This window comes from Colius striatus, chromosome 19, assembly GCF_028858725.1.
Source record: "Colius striatus isolate bColStr4 chromosome 19, bColStr4.1.hap1, whole genome shotgun sequence".
NCBI classification, from domain to species: domain Eukaryota; kingdom Metazoa; phylum Chordata; class Aves; order Coliiformes; family Coliidae; genus Colius; species Colius striatus.
In genome coordinates, this window is record NC_084777.1 from 2,962,263 (window position 1) to 2,980,648 (window position 18,386).

Consider the following 18,386-nt stretch of genomic DNA (forward strand, 5'->3'; position numbering starts at 1 on the left):
CACACTCATACACACATTACTGAAAGCACTATTTACCAGGAGGAGAAAAACCCCCTCACAGAATACAGCAGTAATTTTTAAGTGAGAAAAATAAAACATCTGTATTGCAACAAATACTCCAGACTCATTTGGGTACAAAATTACTCTGCTGCTTATTCAGCAGTGCTCAGTCAGTTAGCTATGGAGCAAAACCAGTCACAGCACTAAAAAAGACACCCAGTGAGTAACAGATTCTGAACATGGATCAACAGTCACATAAATAGGGGCTACACAAAAGGAAATAAATAACCAACACTGCTGCTTTCCCCAGATCTCCAGCCATCACCCCCCTCCCAGCATCTACAGCAAGTGCAGGCTTGAAAGAGAACAGAATTGGTCTCTGCCTGAAAGATTTCCCTCCAGGCATCTTGTTTCATTTTTTTCTGCCACTTGTCTAAAGATGCAGAGTGTTGTGATGGCAAAACCAGTCCAGCCATTTCCCTCTCTTCCCCAGGTCCATCCAGTTGGTTTGTTCGAAGAGTTAAAAGTGAATAGTGCAAAGAGTCTGTCCTGCTGCCATGTGGAAAGGCAGATCTCATTCAGTTGACTCCTGTAACAAAGCACAAACAGCTCCTATTAGTCACAGCACTTTTAGAGGCCATCTGCCCTTTTGGAGTTTCTAAACCCAATTTTGAAGAAAAGCCCAGAGAGTTTCATTAACAGCCACACAATTCACATTCTGTCCCACCAAAAGCCTCAACAGAGATCAAGACATCACACATTTGCACCTCTAGAAGCTGTCCTGTTGTACAGCAGAGAAATGAAGCCATATAGGGAGATAAAACCCCACAGAGTTGTGTAAAGATAAAAGTGTTAAAAGACAAACTCATGAGCCAGGCTGCAGAGGGCAAGCTACACACAGAGCTGTGGCTACCTGCCCTGCTACTAGTCTCATGTCAGCAGCCAAGTGTAAGACCAGTAGGCAGCAGCATGGACTAAAAGCTGCCAAATGTTCCAGCTTCATGACTTTTACATATAATTTTATCAGGCAGACATCAACTTTCCCTCCCCATGAAAGTCACACTATTGCCTTAGTCCATGATTAATGGGTGACTGTACAACTCTGTGTCCTAAGGGAACAAAAGTTGAGGCAATTCCAGTCCTTTCCCAGGGTCAGGATTCCTTGTCTAAGTTGTACCACAGACAAACATATTTCAGGGTCTCTTCTCAGGCAAAAAACACAGGATTCACTGAGTTACTAACACATTTCCTTGTCACAGCCTCCTCCTCTTCCTGAAGCGGGCACTTCTCCTGATTTGAGGAGCACTGGCATCAGCCACACCAGTGCAGGAGCTCACACCAGACTCTGCAGCATTCTCCTCAGCTCCCATGCCCTGCAACATAAGCAGAAGAGACTACCAATGTCAAAGAGCTCGTGCAGTTACAAGAGAACCCCTTTAGCCATCTTTTCATTTTAGGGCCCTCAGCAAGAGTTCCAAAGCAACCTTCCATTTACCTTTAAAATTAAGCACAAGCCAACAACATCCTGTTACCAATCCCACAGTAAGAACAACATCACAGTTTTCAGTGTGAAGCATTCAGCCAACACTGGCACTTCCTCCTGCTCCCCAACTAGAGCAACTCCTGCTGTAGTTTCTGTGTGGGCACAGCTGTTGGTTACAGAGGTTGTGGCAAGAGACCAGAGAGCCTGTGCATTTGCATCTGTCTCACCTTCAGGGCTGGAGCCAGACAGTGCCCCAGACACCACGAGTCAACCAAACTTCTCATTTCTCAGGAAACATAACCCTTACCAGAAACTTTTCACTTCAGAGCACCAGGAGAACAACCCAAAAGTCAGTGCCAGAACAGAAGATAACTGCTGTCCTTTACTATGGGAAAGCTCTGGGTTTTTAGGCAGCTTTGGCATCTTTCTGTAAAAACAGCCATTTACCTCGTTTCCTCATCTTCATTAGTGGTTTGTTTGTTTATTTTGGAGCCACAATGAAGTGAAATGCAAGTCTGAGCTACACAGCCTCCTGGTATGTTCTGTAAGAAACAGTGCTGGGCAGTAATGGCTTCAAAACCATAGACTGGTGTTAGGTTACTATGGCTTATGGACTCTAATAATCTCTAGTCATATAAACCAAATTGGCATGAAGACCTCAAATGGCAACAGGAGCAAACACAGAGAGTTCCACCCAGTCCTGGTGTTTAAAGGACACATACAATGGAAAATGAGGGTCTGATTGTAAAATCACAGGAGTCAGTGCAGCAGACTATAAGCTGTGAGAGGAAGGGAGCTTTGATACCCCCCTTCTGGAAACTACCACGTCAAGTTTAATGTGCTACATAAAACACAGACTTTTACCCTCCTGAGGACTGGGGGCTCCCATCTGAGCTGAGAGCTTCTCCTTTTATCAGCTGCAGAACTATGCTGAGGCACAACAGCCAAGCTGCTGTACACTTCACAACAGTGGGGGTTTCACCCTGGATTCCAGTGCAATACTTAATTGTCAGTAACTTTCTGCTTTTAACCCTGGCACCTCTGCTTTACCTGATACAGGAAACCAGCATCTTTGTCTCCAGGCTCATCACCAACTGTCCAATCCAACCGTCCACCTGATAATTCATTCCCACAACTCTCTTCCTCAGACGCTTCCTTCTCACTCTGCCACTCCTCTTCATCACTCTCTTCATATTGCATCCTGCTGGCTGACAGAGTTGTTGTCACTTTTGGAGGAGGCAGAGTTGCTAGCACAGCTGGAAGGGTAAAAGCTGCTAGGAATCTGGCTTTCAGCAGGAGGTAAGCAGGGTTATCACCCAGCTTCTGCTGCACCAGCTCTCCGATGGCGTGCAAATCAACCCCTGCGCCCTCCTGACTGGCAGAAGGCAGGAGACATGCTGCTTGCTCTTCTAGAGCTGCTTTCTGCAGAAGCAGCCTTGAGAGGGTTTTTAAATTGCACAGGAAAGGTGGCAAATAAGGCAGCCTGGTTTGCAGTGGTGGTACCTGGACGCCTTGTTTCCCACTCAGCCATTCCTTCACTAGCGCCTCATCTTCAAGGGAAACCAGGCTGAAGTCGAGGAGGTTCTTTTCTGCACTGGAAGTGGTTGGCTGGGGTGTGCTGTCAGCAGGCTGCACAGCTGGAGGTTTGGAGGCAATGGGTCTATGTTTCAATGCTCGTGCAGCAGAGCAATCAGAGTTCCTCAGGATGTTGTTCTGGGGAACTGGATCTCCCGGCTGGAGCACAGTCCCTTGCGTCACTGAAGATGATCCATTTGCTGTCACAGAGTTGTGGCTCTCTCCCACGTTAGGGGGACTTGACACACTTTGGGAATCAGAGCCTTGAGTGCTTGCAGGCAGCTGTGTGGGGGGCAGCAGCCTGGCCTGCAGGGCTGGGGCATCAGCCTGAGCCACAGAGGGGTCGGGAGCCTTGGGGAAGGCATCGGAAGGTGCAGGAGATACACTGGACGTGGGGCACACAGGACTTGCTGAGCTCAGAGGCAGGGGAAGTGTGGAATGGTCAGCTGTCTGTCCCAAAGCTACTCCTTCAGCTAACTGGGCACTTAGTGCTTTTGTCTCTGTACTGCTGGGGGCAGGTGTATTTGCTCCAGCTGGTACATGAGGAAGCCCCAAGCTAGAGACATTGCCCTTGGCAGGCACAGCTGCCTGACACTGACCTGTGACAGCAGCAGCTGACAGTCCTTGGGGAAGACCCACCACAGGGGTGGGGAGCAAAGCCTGGGGCGTGACAACCCACGTGAAAGGCAGCATGCTGTTGGGAAGCAAAGGCAAACCAGTCTGTGGAGCTACTAAAGCAGGCAACAGATTGACTGGTCTCTGTTGTGGCCCATTACTATTCACCTCACAGGCAACGGGGGTGGAAAGAGACAGCTTGTTGGTGCCAGACTCAATGCCAACAGGCACCACCGTGATCTGACGGGGCACAAAAGCTTGGTTTTGCAACACTACTGAAGCTGAGCTACCAGCTAGGACCTGAGCACTGCACCCTCCCTGGGCTGGGGCCTTCTCTGCTGCAACTAGATTCACTCCTGGAAAAACCCCTCCTTTGCTTTCCAAAGGTTGCTCTTTCAGTTCCTTATTGGATTGTTGTTCTGTCCCTTGTGAGGAATCAGGGCTTTCCCCAGTTTCTGGCACTGATGTGGAACAGCTTTCAAGCACAATAGCGGTAGAAGTTGAACCTGCAACAGAAGTAGATGCTGGCAAGGGAGCTGGTGTGCACTGTACTTGGCTATTTGTACAACCAAGTGCTGCAGGTTTGCTCTCTGCTTGTGCAGGAGGAATGATTTGCTGGGGTGGGTGCTGGATTATCAAAGGCCCTGAAACCAGAATCTGTGGGGTGACAAATACCGTCCTCTGCAAAGCTTTCTTAGCCCGGGACTCTCTCAGCCGCTTCTCTCTCAGTAACTCTGAGACAGTTTTAGGCTTCTGCCTCTGCACTTGGCCTGGCAGAGTTCCCTGCATGGCAGGAGTGCTGCTCTCAGCACCAGCAGCAGTCTCTCTTGCTTTTAAGGCAACAGGTCTCCTGAGAGCACTCCTCGGTACGCCCCTTCGGGAGCTCCTCTGAGTACAAGGCTGTGAAGAACTGCCTGGAGAGGAGGGGAAATGAAACTTCAGGAAAACCTAAAAGCTTGAACAGTGTTTTCAAAAGCCATTCCCCAGCTATCAAGAATCAAGCACCCTGCACAGGAAGCAGCACAATTCCTGTTTGTGACAGTTCCACAACATCACGGTCTCGATGTAACCAAGCCCCAGCCCAGCCTCCTTCAGACAACTCTGAAGCAGCAAGCTTACCCCTTGTTCAGCAATCAGTTCATTTTCTCCAGACAGGCTGGGAATGCACCTTAACCCCACACAGGAGGGACAGCACTGGGCAGCACCACGTGGGCATTTCATACCAGCAATGAGCTGGGGGTTGGGTTGGTGCCAGCACATTCACCATGGCTTACAGCCAACACCTTGCTGGATAAAAGCATAACAGCCACAGGCTACAAAAGTAGAGGCCCAGTGCCACTGGTCTCCCTGCCCTTCAGTATCTTTTCCAGTTCTTACCAAAGGATAACATATTTAGCCAGCAAAGAGCTGGCAAAATGGGCCTGATAATGTAGTTTTGTTCCGTAAGTTCTCCTTTGGTTGAACTGGTCAGTAATGTAACAGTGATGAGTTAAGGCAAAGCTCCTGCACATCATAAAGAGAAATGTTCTGGAAGGTACCTGCAGAAGTCTCCACGTTTTGGGAAGCCTGCCAAAAGAAAATAATAATGAAATGATATTTCTGAGATATCTGGAGATCCTGAGAAGAGCAGAGATGTGACTCACACCCACACCGGCCAACAGCCCGCTACGTTTCTGAACCGAGCCAAATCGGTAGCACGTGCACACCAACAGCACCAGTGGCCACATCATTGAGACAAAATAGATCTTCATTCTAGCCAAGATTTCAGAAACAGAAACATGCACAATACCTGCTGAGGCCTTCCTGCATTAGCCTTAATAAGCTCCAGCTGCCTTAGCTTCCTCTCACGAATAACCTTCATGCAGCCGTGGGTGTCAATCTGAAAGAGCTGCAAGATGAGGGTTTCATTAATGATTGATTGAGGACAAAAACCATTGTGATAAGGCTAGTGACATGTACAGGATGGATGGGAGAGGCTTCACATGCACAGTCCTGGGGACATTGCTACACTCAGAGAAAAAATCCTAACAGTATTAGGTTTTAGACACAGGACTGTTTAAGAACAAGCCATGGGGTCAGATTCATCTGGTAATCAGATGATTTAAGAAACAAAGACAAACCATTTGTTCAAGTATCAAATACAGAACTAGAGATTATCACTGTTTGAAAGCAGAGAATGCCATTAAGCCAGTAAAACCTACCTGAAGGAAAAGTGTGAAGAGGGGAGTGCTCACAAGACTGACTGACTTAATCTTCTCTTGAATAGAATCAGCTATAAAGAAAGTCCAACGTTAGTATCAGCTGGGCATTCGCTCCATAGATGTCAGAAATAGGGATTAAAAGGAGGAGAGCACGATCCCTGGTGGGTCACCACTACCTTTTGTCTGATGAAAAGCCATCTTCCCAGTCTGCAAGGTGCAAGGCAGCAGCACGTTGCCCACCCAAGGAGTCACTGCCATCAGAAGCTTCCTGTCCAGGTTCATTCTCCTCCAGCGCTCTCTCTCCTGACGATACGTTTTGTCTGTGATGTTCTGCTGCCCCAGAAGATTCTGGCCAACAAAAGCACCAACTTCAGATATTTTTGGTAACACAGTGGCAGAAGGTTTTAGTTTTGATTGCTGTTCATGAACAAATACATGATTAGAAGGAAGGTTCTACCATAATCAGTGCCAGGACAAACTATTCATGGGGCAGGTATGAAATGATGAGCTTTTCCCCTTGGGACTACAGTGCAAGAAGATGTAACACACTCCATCAAACCCCATTTCCCACTACATACATCCTGGCAGTGCTCACATCACAGGAGCAGACAGGACAGAAGAGGCACTTACAAGTTTCCTCTGAGAACACGTGTTATTTCTCAATGCTCTCCTCACGTTCTCCAGGGTAACCCGCAGCACCTGCTTTCCACACCTAGAAGCCTTGATACAGAAGAGATAAAAGGGAAAGTATCTCACAGAAAATTATTTACACTTGACTATACACAGAAGGTACAAAAGTTTTCAACAGTCCTGCTGTTCAGAGTGTCTTATTAAATGAAATCAGCCCTGAAGTGCAGACATTTACCTCATCTGTTAGTCCTCGTGCATTATCACAATGCCAAATGTCTGTGTTGTAAAAGCCTTTGTGTGAAGTATCTACAAAACCCCACACTGAGCTTCAGAACTTATTGGATGATTCTCTTTGCATTTTTTTGGCTTAACAGTAAAAAGGAGAGAACAGGTAGAGGTCTGGAAAACCCACTGACTCTTCCCTATGCTTCTACTAGTAAAATCTTGCTGTATCTGTCATCAAATTTAAAGACTGATTCCAGCAGCTGAGCACTTACAACCCTTGTGTCCCATGACCCCCAGAACACAGCACTTCTGCAATCAGCAAACCTGCCACTGGTGCAAAGCTCTAAGGGACAGGCTGAGGGACATGTGTAATCCTTAACACAAAAGTCAGAACAGCTTTGCTTATGTGAACTGAGCGACTGAGACATCAATGGTTTGATGATTATCCCTCTGTAAAAACATGCTGAGGGTTTGTACTGTTTCAGTACCTGATCTGGAGTGAGAACACAGCTCAGAATCAGATGCAGAAGTAACTTAATTCTTCCAAACTTTAAGCCAATAGGCCCTAGTCCTCAGGGCAGGGAGACCACAATTCACTGGGCAAGTCTGCTTTATGAAAACCTAACAAAGTTCTGCTTCTGTGACACCAAGGGAAGAGAAGACAGCTATTGTCTTAGTAATACTCAACATTTCTGTCCAGTCCCAGTTTCCAGAAGCACCCCCAATGGCACAGCCAGAAAGCAGCCAATAAAGGCATCAAAACGACTTTGCCACCCCTTCATCTCACACTCTCTTTTACTGCAGCAACTGCACTTCCCAGATGCTTCTGATCTAAACTCCAATCCCATCAAGGACTGAGTGACAACCCCAGGATTCACCTTGTTCACCACTTCTGCTGGGTTGCTGACCACCACGTCCGTGGAATGCGGGCGGGCGATGCCGCTCAGGAGGGTGTTCAGCTCTGCACCTCTGTCCTTGTCTCCATCACACATGGCACTTGGCACTTCACTGCTGCTGCTCTTTGTGTCAGCACACACAGGAGAGAAAAGGGATGGAGTCTGGTATCTTCCTCTGTTTGCCTCCTGGGTATTTGTCTGCGTTGGTACCCACAAATCAATGCTGGGAAATTCACACTCCTCCTTGCTTGTGGTCTCCTCCTCTGAGCTGTCTGTTAAGTCCAGTTCTATCTCCTCCTCACTGCTGCTCTCTGAAGAGCTGGAACTCTCTTGGATGTGTCGTCGTTTTGTTGGCCCAGATTTTTTCTTCTCAGTCAAAAAAAAGCACAGACAAGTTTTAGCCAGTGTTCAGCCTGGCCTGGGCAATCTCCCAGGCCATTAACAAGCTTCAGAGGGCAGTACCCTGTCAGCAAGATGTGGCTTCCAAATGGACACTTCTGTTTCACTTCTGCTAAGGTTAACCAAATCCAGCAACACTGACCATTGCCTTTGGACCCAGAAGTTTATTTGGTTCAGCTTCTTGTAAGCAAATTAAAAGTTACAGCTTATATTAAGAACTGGTGCATGTGGAAGTATGGGTGGGGTTGCCCCATCCTGACACATCAGGGTTTCCATGAACCCTTCCCTAGGTCAGCTGCTTTGCCAATGGAAACGAGACTGTACCTTTAACATGGTCTTAAGCAGCCAGAACTTCTGGTACCAAAACTGCCACGTCATGAGGTACATGCACAAAAACCCAGGTGTATCCCATCCTGATGGCACTTCAGGGTAACAAAGAACACTGGATGATACACAAATCTAGAGCAAATTCACTTCAGACCTCCAGAACAAAGGCTGCTCTAATACATCAACAATCAGAGCACAAACATCCCTGACAAAACGCTGGTTGTGTGAAATCAGTGACAAGTTTTTCATTGACTCCACACACAGGATTTCGCTTTTAGTTTAGAGAATCTTAACCAAAGAGAGGGGACAGTGGCACAGCAGGATTTTGTCAGTACCTTAGAGCCAATCATGAGTTTCCACTTGCTGAGACACTGGGAGCCCGTCCGGTGTGGCAATTCAGAAGCTATTTTACTCCAGTGCCCTAGAAAGGATGCAGAGCAAACCCAGGAATGCAACAAACCCAGCAGCAGCCCTTTTCAGGGCAGAACATTACACACATACTACACATTTCCTTGGATAAAAGAAAGAGTCACTGCATGAATGGCTCTCCAACCCTGAATACTCATTAGTGTTCTTTGATCAGGCTTTGCACTACTATACACCCAGCTCAAATTAGAAACTACAACAAATGAAGCTGTGATGCAAACCTCAGCAGAGCCACACACTCCCTCGCAGCAGTAAGAGAGTGCTTGGGAGAGAGCTTCAACTACATGCTGAAAAGGAAAGGGAAAAATGCATGAAGGAAAGTTTACTTAAAGAAAATGAGAGAACTCCTTAACAAGATGTTTAGAGGGGAACTCACTCCTCTAAATCACTGTCACAGCCTTGCTAACAGTGCTGTAGAACTCTTTACTACACAATCTCTCAGGTAACTGAATTTCCAGGAACAGACTGCACAACAGAAGGCAGGTTGCAATCATCAGCACACAGCAGTGGCTGCTAGTATCAGCTGCAGGGCTTGAAATAAAAGAGGTGAAAACCTGAATGACAAATTCCTTAATAACACTTGGTCCTTAAGCCACAGAAACACTTACCCAGGCCATGCTTCTGAACCAGCTCAATTAGCTGCTCCTCTTCCTCTAAACTCCATTTGCCTTTCTTTACATCACAGTGCAATGCCTTTAAGTACCTTCAAAATGAAAACATTAAAGAACACTCAGTCCTGCTGGTACAGTTCTGATTATCACACACTCTGAGGCTGAACAAAACCAGTATCAGATCTTTTATGAAGGGTCCCATCCCTGCTCCCTTAATACAGCACAGCTACAGCCTCTTTGCTCCCAAAAATATCAGGCCACACGATTAAGAACTGCAAGCAGTTGTAAAATGGGTCACTGAAACGAGGACAGACTGTACTCTGCCTTTCCTGAAGTTAAGTCCAGGACTGAAAAATGCTCAGCACCTCATAACTGGTGTTCAGGTACTGACTGGATCATTGCCACAGACAACACACAGGTGACAACTTTCCCTCCCTACACATGCTCATTGATGTTTAATGCCCCTTTTGCTTTCCTTTGAACAACATCCTTCCCAACTTCTGCTAATCCACAGGCAACAATGCCCTGTTCTCTGTCAAACTCCACTTCAACTTCTTGACTTTTGCAGCCACAAGAGCAGGGTCATGTGGAGATGGTGTTAAACACTGTACTTGGACCATAACCACTTATAACAGCCCTTGAAGTGACACTGGCTTAAACAAATCAAACATATTTGTACAATAAGTTTCATCTTGGCTCTGTGGAACAAAGCTGAAGGCCCAGGTGGGACATTCAGCATCCTTACCTGTCTCTGCACTGAGCATCACTCCTCCCTGGCACTTCTGTTCGAATTTTGTACCAGTCACGCTCTCCATATTTCTTAACTGCAGCCAACAGCATCTGCATTAATCACACAAAGCAAGGGTAGAAATTCTCATCAGTAATAACCCAAACAGGCCTGAGACAGCAGCAGTTGTACTTATTTCCACTACATTGCAAATGTCTGACCAGAGGGTTTAGGAGCTTCTAAGCTCTCTTGACTTGTGAACTGCCCATCTTGGTCCATTTTACACTCCTTTGGGCCACTGTTGAAGCTCAGATGTACAATTGCTGTGCAACATTCCAACAGCCTGACCTCCCACTTCTTGCACCCTGCAATGTGGGCAGTAGAGACCAATGCTTACAGCATCTTCTTCTGGTGTCCAGGATCCTTTCTTCAAGCTGGGATCCACACTCTTTGTCCATCTGTAAATCAGCTGAGCAGAATCTCTTCCTTCCATGTAATAAGCAACTAGAAAAGCAAAAGTGCATTTAAAAGTCTGTTGCCAGCAGCTTCTCTTCCCCCTACACTGCAAATGGGATGTTCTCAAGCAGTGGATTGCCACAAGCAGCATTTAATTCTCAGCTTAAACACTTAACACAATGGTATGTGAGGACTTAAGAGCAGGGCACACACAAAATGCTGCTGGTTGTGATGGCATTATCCACCCAAGTCATAGTGACCCAAAATCTACCCTGCAACAACAGAGTGGAAGGAAAGGTTTCAGCTACAGTACGTGACAGGTTCAACACACCAGGTGTTACACTGACAGGGCTGGAGCTGGGTCCTCACTTCTGAGGAACACAGACACCAAGACTGACAGACACCCTAGAAGAAGCATCTGGTCACAACATTGAGAGCTGCCAAAACAGCTGGCCACGAAGAATTCTGGCTCTCTGGGGAAGAACCCAAATGACTTTGTTACAAGAAACAGCTGACAAAATTCAGCCAGTTTCAAGCACATTTCAAAGATGAATAAAGGTTTCAAGAGACACCAGGTTCTTGCTGAAATAATGAAACTTGCAGGCAGGTACAGGAAAGGTATTTATCACTGTTCCCACCAAGGAAAGAGAGAGGGAAAGCTCAACCACTCAGCTTGCCAACAAAGGGTTTTTAGGAACAGGTACAACTGTAGTTTCAGAAGTGAAACTTCATTAATTGCTTGAATGGGAGCAGGCTGAGTGCTCTGGGATGCAGAAACATGGACAGACACAAGCCTGGAGAATGAAAAACCCAACCATTATGGGGGAAGGGAAGATATTTTCACTTGAAGGTCACTTACTTTTCTTGTATGGGATGTGACTTCCTACTCTCATCTCTTGAACCAGCTCTAAAAGCATCTGATCCTCACTTTTGGTCCATTCTTTCCTTTTCAAATCTTTGTTATAGACTTGATACTTCTGCAAGCACTGGAAAGGTGTCCTGTTTGTCTTGATACAATGAAAACAGAGCTACTTAGATAACTGGGTATTTCTGAGGATAAAAAGCAAGGCTAAAGAACAAAACTTCTTTGGTGTTGTTCAAGAACGCCTCTCACAAAGGTATTAATTAACAATGAATTAACATCAACTTCATTTTCTGAAAACTGACAGGAGGCACAGCTAAGTCAGAATTAACTGTCTTGTCACCTCTTGTTTCTGAGCTCAGAAGACCTTACCCCCAGCTCCTGGGCTATGGTTTGCCAATCCAGATAGCCATGTTTGGCAGCTATCTTCTTTAGCCTCTCTATCTCCTCCTCAGTCCACTCCTTTTTGTTGATGCTTGGATGCTCCCAATTTTGCCAGAACTTCCTCAGCTCTTCTGAGCTACGTTGTCCATCAAACTAAAAGAAACAGCAAAAATCTGTTTTGTCTCACAGCTGGGACTGAAACACACAGACAGGAACACCAATAGCTGCATATTTTGCACTGCAGATACGTCTTGCTGCTAAGTTCTCCACAAGTAAACCATCAAGTTGAGATCACATAACAGTCAACTTTAAGAAATGCATGACAGGAACAGTGGATGGAAACTAGAGAAGCTCCAGTAATTCTCAAGAGAAAGGACACAGACACCAGAAGTCATAAAGCAGTTGATCTCTCAACTTACATGGATGTTTGAGATCTTCTCCCAGTCATGCTCATCGAATCTGTTTCCTAACAACTCGCTTTCTGGGAGCTGGCTAAAGTAAAATGTACAAACAAAGAGAATGACTCATGTTAAATGGTTAATTAAACACTTTGTTTTCATGATCTTGCTTCATCTTACTCCTCCCACCTCTTACTGACTTCCACCAGACCTGAACACTTCACTACCTAAAGGCATCCACAGTGACTTTGCCCAAAACAATGTTTCTTCTTGAAAAACAGTTTCCTACAAGATGTTGGTTTAACACAATAAATCATTAATGCAGTATCAAAATACATTGTTCCAGACCTGTGGAGAAGCAACAGCTCAAAACTACTAAAAGTGTCAGAGGTCTCTACCTCTTTGTTGCTAATTAAACCACCATTTAAAGCTGCAGCTCTATACTGGGTACAGATCCTGCATCTGTGTAGCAAGACCCAAACCACAATTCTCAGTAAAGAACCCTGGAGACAGAGCTCTGCAGAGCCTGAACAGCACTGAGTTTTTGCAAGCCAACACAATAAAGCCTTCCCCAAATGTTCTATCTAGAAGTATTTGAGGAAGGAGGGAATTTTAAGAGATGAACTTCAAGAACAGACTTTAATTTTCACCAAGAACATAAGACGACTCCTCACTTAATTGCCTCTATTTCTTGCTCCACTTCTTTGATTTGCTTTTCCAAGATCTGTTTCTCCTTTTCAGTCTTGACTTTTTCCAGTTTCTGATTCCAATAACTCATCCTGTTCAAAGACATTTTGATCATTACTTGATATGATTTGATGGGAACGAGGTCAATGGCATCAGAAGGAGCGTGGCAAAGAGTTTCCCCCACGAGGACCATTCCTTCAGGAAAGCTTTTTCCACACCACACAAAACTGTCCTTCTAGCTTTTCCCACATAGCACACTCATTGTCCTATTTTTGCCCCTCCAATGCAAATTATTGACCCAGAACAGGTCTTAGATTAATCACTTTGGTACCTACAGAGAGAACCACTCATTACTGCAGCAGCAACAAAGACCACACCAGCTCCAGACAGAGGAACCTCCTGCTGGACACACCATTATGTATCACAATTTCAGCTTCATGCCCTGTAGGCTATTTTAAGTTATACCACTGTGTCCAGGGGAAGAAACAGATGGCTATGAAATGTCACAATACAAAGCAAAACCTCTCCACCTGCCAGATATCCACAAAACAATCATCAAGTGTTTACAGCCCAACCCAAATGCTGTAACCTCTCGCTTACGGTCAGAGCAATGCAGCCTGAGACCCTTCAGTACCACATGCATAAACAGGTAATACAGATGTCAACAGAGAAGAGAAGGTGCTGCCACCTACAATAGTACCATCTTCTGCACTGGTGTGCACTGGTGCCCACAGGACAGAGGACAGGGACAGTGGCTCTCCCAGATCTAACAGTGATCATCAAAGTATCTCTGCTGGGCTCTGTAACCTTACTGAATCATAAACAGGTAACCCAAGAGCTTGCTGAAGGAAGGTGGATGCTCCACATACATCTTCTCCTTCCTTCATATATGAGGTTCTCACCAGCAGGAAGGTTTTTGCCCAGTACTTACTTGAGCAGCTTTGGCTGGAGCAGGCGCTGCAAGCGGTCACTTACAACCGATTTCTGCAATAACGTCTTCTCTCTGCTTTTCCCTGCAGAAATCAAGGTAATGAGCACTCAGACATTGGTGCAAAACCACTGCCAGGAAAGAGAGATCTGTTGCTTTCAACACCACTGCCCAAGCATCCCCCAAGTCTCCAGTAACAGTTCATCAGCTATGCAATTTTGTTGGGAAAAGCAGCAACCAGAGGCGATGTTTTAAAGTGGTTCTATTCACCAAAGTGACTAATGACATGTCTGACTTGAGCAAGCCACAGCCTCTTGCTCAGTACTGAGACCTCTTTGGAACTCAAAAAGATCATCACCCAGGTGTCTGCAACTATCTAGGGCTGTATGCATCCCTTTTGAGCTTCTCTCACCTAAGCACTACCCCTGCACAGACTCATTTGGCTGTGGAGTTCTCACAGGAGCTGTTATCTGATGCCTCAAAACAAATGCAAAAGACAGAAGAGAGTCAATAAACACTCAGTGAAACAATTTACAGAGTCAAGTAGGAAATATCAGAAGTGGTGATGTTCAACTGCAAATGGGGGGGACACTAACAATAGGAATGTGCACATTTGTTACAGCTCTCACAGAACACTGAGCAGCACATGGAGTTACTTACATTTTGTTGAAATCAGTTGTTCAAAGGATTTTATGCCCTGAGCTGCCTTTTCCTTGGCATCTTCATTGGAAGGAGGGCCCTAATGAAGATTAGAAGGGTTAGATACATTGGAAGAGTCAGAGACAGAGACAAAATGCCCTTCCTTCTTAGAACTCCAGCATGAACTGCTGCAAAAACAGGCTGGTAACAGCCCTGTGCAAACTGTCCCATCCAAACTGCTCAGTTACCTTTATGAGCATAAGAAAGAATCACAGAATCTGGAGATTGACACACAAAACTCAGTTGAAAACAAGAATGTTCAAGTGCCCCATGGCTGAAATGTCCCTCCTCAGAACTCACTTTCAGCATCACAGCCAGATGTGTGCTGAACATTTCAAAAGAGGGTAAGTAAGCAACAAGTGAGGGGGAAAAAGGCTTGATTGAGGAGTGATGTTCAGTTACACAGCTGCAACACAACAGAGCTTCAACACCAGTGCAATTCGAATCTACCACTGCAACACACATCAGGATGCAACCCAGTTATGTTTACTCACAATTCCTGTTGTTTTATCCTTAAAGTATGGCTTCATAAAATGACCCAAAAATACGTTTGATGGCAGGTTTCTCCCGTCTCCTGCCTTTGCTGCCTTTGGGCCACCAAGCTCGTCCATGATTTCCTTCTGCAACACAAGAATTAAACATATCAGCAGCCCCTGCAAATCCCAGGTTTCAGAGAGCAGTGGCTGAGCCATCACAGGCAGGGTTCAAAGTTACAGTCCCAGACTGTAAGTCAGTGTGGGTGCTGAAGACAGGATTGGCAGCTCCCTGGGTTTGTACAGTATACTGCAGATGATTAAGAAAAACCCCTAACTTGCTACAACGAGCTAAAATAGAAGATCTAAAATACCCTGGTGGTAGCATTTTTGGTGATAAGAAAACATGGAAGTGTGAGTCAAATAAGCCATTCGAAAGGCTTGTCAAGTGACAGTGGTTTGAACTGCCAGGAAGCAAATGAACCTGGTTTCTGGCCAAGCTGAGCACGGCACCAGCCTACAAGAGACTATGACTGCTGCAGCTGATTCCACTGGTGCTTGTGATGGGGTAGGAATGTCCTGGAAAGTTTTACTGGGCTTGATGGGTTGGAGAAGTTGGCAAATGTCAACCAGGAAAAGCACAGGAATGAAGGTTTTACTCCTGATTCACCCACCTGCTGTTCTTTGTTTTGGGCAATGAGAAGCTCGACCTCCTCAATCTTTTCCTGGATAACTTCCTGGTACACATGGTTCATCTGCAGACATGTTTCTGGATCCTGTGGCAGACTGCTCTCAATATCATCATCACTACTGTCATCTTCTCTTTCCATTTCCTTGAAGGAAACAAGGCATTTTCGAGGGGAAAAGAAGAAAACAGAAGAAAGTGCTTGCTTCAAAAGCAGCCATGTCATGTATTTAGTAACTCAAGTCTTCCCTTGTCTTGAAAAATTGCTTTTCAAAGGAACTGGAGGCACCAAACTTACTTGTCTCTCCCTGGCAGTCACTTTGAAGGTTCCCAGAGGCAGCCACCAGCCTGACCCAGCTCCCCTTTGCCCTGCTCACTAACTCAGCCCGCTGCTATTGAAACCAAAGCCTGGTCTCAAACCTTGCCAGTGGCTGCTCTGGCCCCATCTCCTGCAAAACTAAGTAAACTGCAAACCAGCTGTACTTCACACTGGAGCTCTCTTGCCTGCTAAATGTGTAGTTGAGAACCAGCCCTTCAGATTTCTGCTTCATTTGTGCTTCTACTGAAGCAATTCTTCCCTTAGATGATTTATGACCATGTTTCAGACACAAAGCAGGACTCTGTTTCATGAAAGTGGAGCTTCTCCTTTCCTGTGCTGTACAGGGGTGAAGATATATCTCTGATAAATGTTTTCTTTTCATATGAAGTCTGGGAAAACACCGAAAGTAAAAGATCCCTAAAAAGCCTTAGAAGGCATTTTCCCCTCCCATACAAACCCAGTGTTCTTTAGGTACAAAGAAGCAAAAGACTTTTTAATCACAAGCTGATGATCTCTTTCTCCAATGCAACTGCTCTGTGACCTCCCCTGAGTTGGTGTGTTTCCAATGACAAAGATCAGCAAGCACTACAGCAGTGAAGCCTCTGATCCCTGTCATTTGCTTTCACTGTTACATGTGAATAACAAACGTCCTGGGCAGCAATAACTAAACCTCCAGGTCTATTATTAATCCTTCCTGACCTGCAGAGCCAAGCCAACTGCCCAGATTTCCCCTCAACAGGGTGAAATGCCCCTTCCTTCTGCTCCCTTCAACAGACAGATGGAAAGACAGGCTTAAAGAGAAAACAGTTACCATTTCATTGTGAGAATCTGAGTCATCTTCATCATCATCTGTTGGACAACAAAAATACAAAAAAAAGGCAGTGACATTCAACAAAAGCTTCAAAACCAAAGACTTTTCAAGTAAGGCACAGAATAAAGCACCACAGAGTACCTCAGACACAACCATTAGAGCTTTTGGATACTGCCAACATTTCACTTACACTCCACGTGTGCACTATTTGTTCTGGAATGAGAAACAACAGAGCAGCTCCTCATAATCACAGAATGGTACGGTTGAAAGGGACCTTTAGAGATCATATAGTCCAATCTCTAAATGACAGCAGCAATCCCACTGCATCTTTGCCCCAAATACCATGGCAAACTACAGGCTGCTGAGTGAACCCAGAGAACACTCCAACCCAGCAGAACCTGTGAACTTCACAGAATCTTAAGGGCTGGAAGGGATCTGGAAAGCTCATCCAGTGCAACCCCCTGCCAGGGCAGCAGCACCTAGAACAGGGCACACAGGAACTCATCCAGCTGGGGTTGAATGTCTCCAGAGGAGACTCCACAGCCCATCTGGGCAGCCCCTGCCAGTGCTCCCTCACCTCAACAGGGAACAAGTTTGTCCTTGTGTTTACCTGGAACCTCTTCTGTTCCAGCTTGTCCCCGTTGCCCCTTGTCCTATCATTGGCCATCCCTGAGCACAGCCTGGCTCCAGCCTCCTCACACCCACCCTTTATGGATCTGTAACCATGAATGAGGTCACCCCTCAGTCTCCTTTTCTCCAAATTGCAGAGCCCCAGCTCCCTCAGCTTTTCATCAGAAGGGAGATGCTCCACTCCATCATCTTTGTAGCCCTGTGCTGACCTCTCCAGCAGCTCCCTGTGCTTCTGGAACGTTGTAAGCCCTCAACAGCCCTTCCACACTGCTCAGCAGTGGGTTTGCATTCAGCGTGGCCACAGAGTTCTGACACACGTTACACGAGCGAATGAAGTGCTTGCGACAGTCACCACAGGCACGGACATCTCAACTTATCGCCACCCCTCCGTGCTTGGAAAAGCCGACTGCAGGAGGCGGGCTGTGAGACGGGCGGCTTCCCAGCGCCGAGCCCGCCATTCGGATCTACCGATGGCGTTTGGGGGGCTGCGAGTGCTCGTTAGCGCCTGCCCTGACCGGAAGCCCGCGTGGGGAGGCGGCCCGGCTCCCTCGCCCTCCCCGCCGGGCGCCGCACCGTGACAAAACACGGCCGCGGGAGGAGGCGCCGACCCCCGCTGCCAGCGGCGCCCGCCGAGCCCGCGCGGCGCCGTACCTGTGCCGGAGCTGAGGCTGCCGTCCGACACGGCCACGGCGGCTGCGCCGGGCTCCAGGCTCCGCTCCAGCTCCTCGATCTCCCGCCGGATCTTCTCCCGCCGCGCGTTCAGGTCCAGGACGCCGGGACGCCCGGCCGGGCCCGGCCCGAGGGACATGGCAGCGCCGCGGCCTCCGGCGCCTGGGCCGCGCAGCCCGCCCAAGACACGCCCCCTCCCGCTCCGCCCAATCACGGCCGGCCGCCAGGTCAGCTGAGCCGCCTCCACGTGACGCTGCACAGCCAATGGCG

General features: G+C 46.9%; 1 protein-coding gene across 2 annotated transcripts; it reads right to left on the reverse strand.

Annotated features, from left to right (window-relative positions):
- Positions 1–231: 231 nt before the first annotated feature.
- SNAPC4 (small nuclear RNA activating complex polypeptide 4) lies at positions 232–18,292 on the reverse strand. Of its 2 annotated transcripts, none has more exons than XM_062011262.1 (23): positions 18,099–18,292; positions 16,818–16,855; positions 15,677–15,835; positions 15,024–15,149; positions 14,491–14,569; positions 13,834–13,915; positions 12,890–12,994; positions 12,237–12,309; positions 11,806–11,970; positions 11,431–11,578; positions 10,513–10,619; positions 10,134–10,228; positions 9,386–9,480; positions 8,687–8,772; positions 7,608–7,991; positions 6,505–6,594; positions 6,051–6,222; positions 5,875–5,945; positions 5,463–5,561; positions 5,212–5,239; positions 2,534–4,587; positions 1,243–1,373; positions 232–589 (listed from the first exon to the last, which is right to left on the reverse strand). In XM_062011262.1, exons 1-22 carry the CDS (start codon positions 18,253–18,255, stop codon positions 1,254–1,256), a joined length of 4,533 nt encoding a protein of 1,510 aa, XP_061867246.1. In that variant the 5' UTR covers positions 18,256–18,292; the 3' UTR covers positions 232–589; positions 1,243–1,253. The 2 variants fall into 2 exon arrangements, with proteins under 2 accessions (XP_061867246.1, XP_061867245.1); XM_062011261.1 differs by having other exon boundaries at positions 6,051–6,291.
- Positions 18,293–18,386: the final 94 nt, after the last annotated feature.

Excerpts from the sequence above, each read along its gene's own strand:
- SNAPC4 (XM_062011261.1), bottom strand. The coding sequence starts at position 18,255 with ATGTCCCTCGGGCCGGGCCCGGCCGGGCGTCCCGGCGTCCTGGACCTG. Across the intron at positions 11,579-11,805 it reads CCATAGCCCAGGAGCTGGGG|ACAAACAGGACACCTTTCCA; the intron begins GTAAGGTCTTCT and ends CATTGTATCAAG. Across the intron at positions 7,992-8,686 it reads AACTCATGATTGGCTCTAAG|AAAAAATCTGGGCCAACAAA; the intron begins GTACTGACAAAA and ends TTGACTGAGAAG.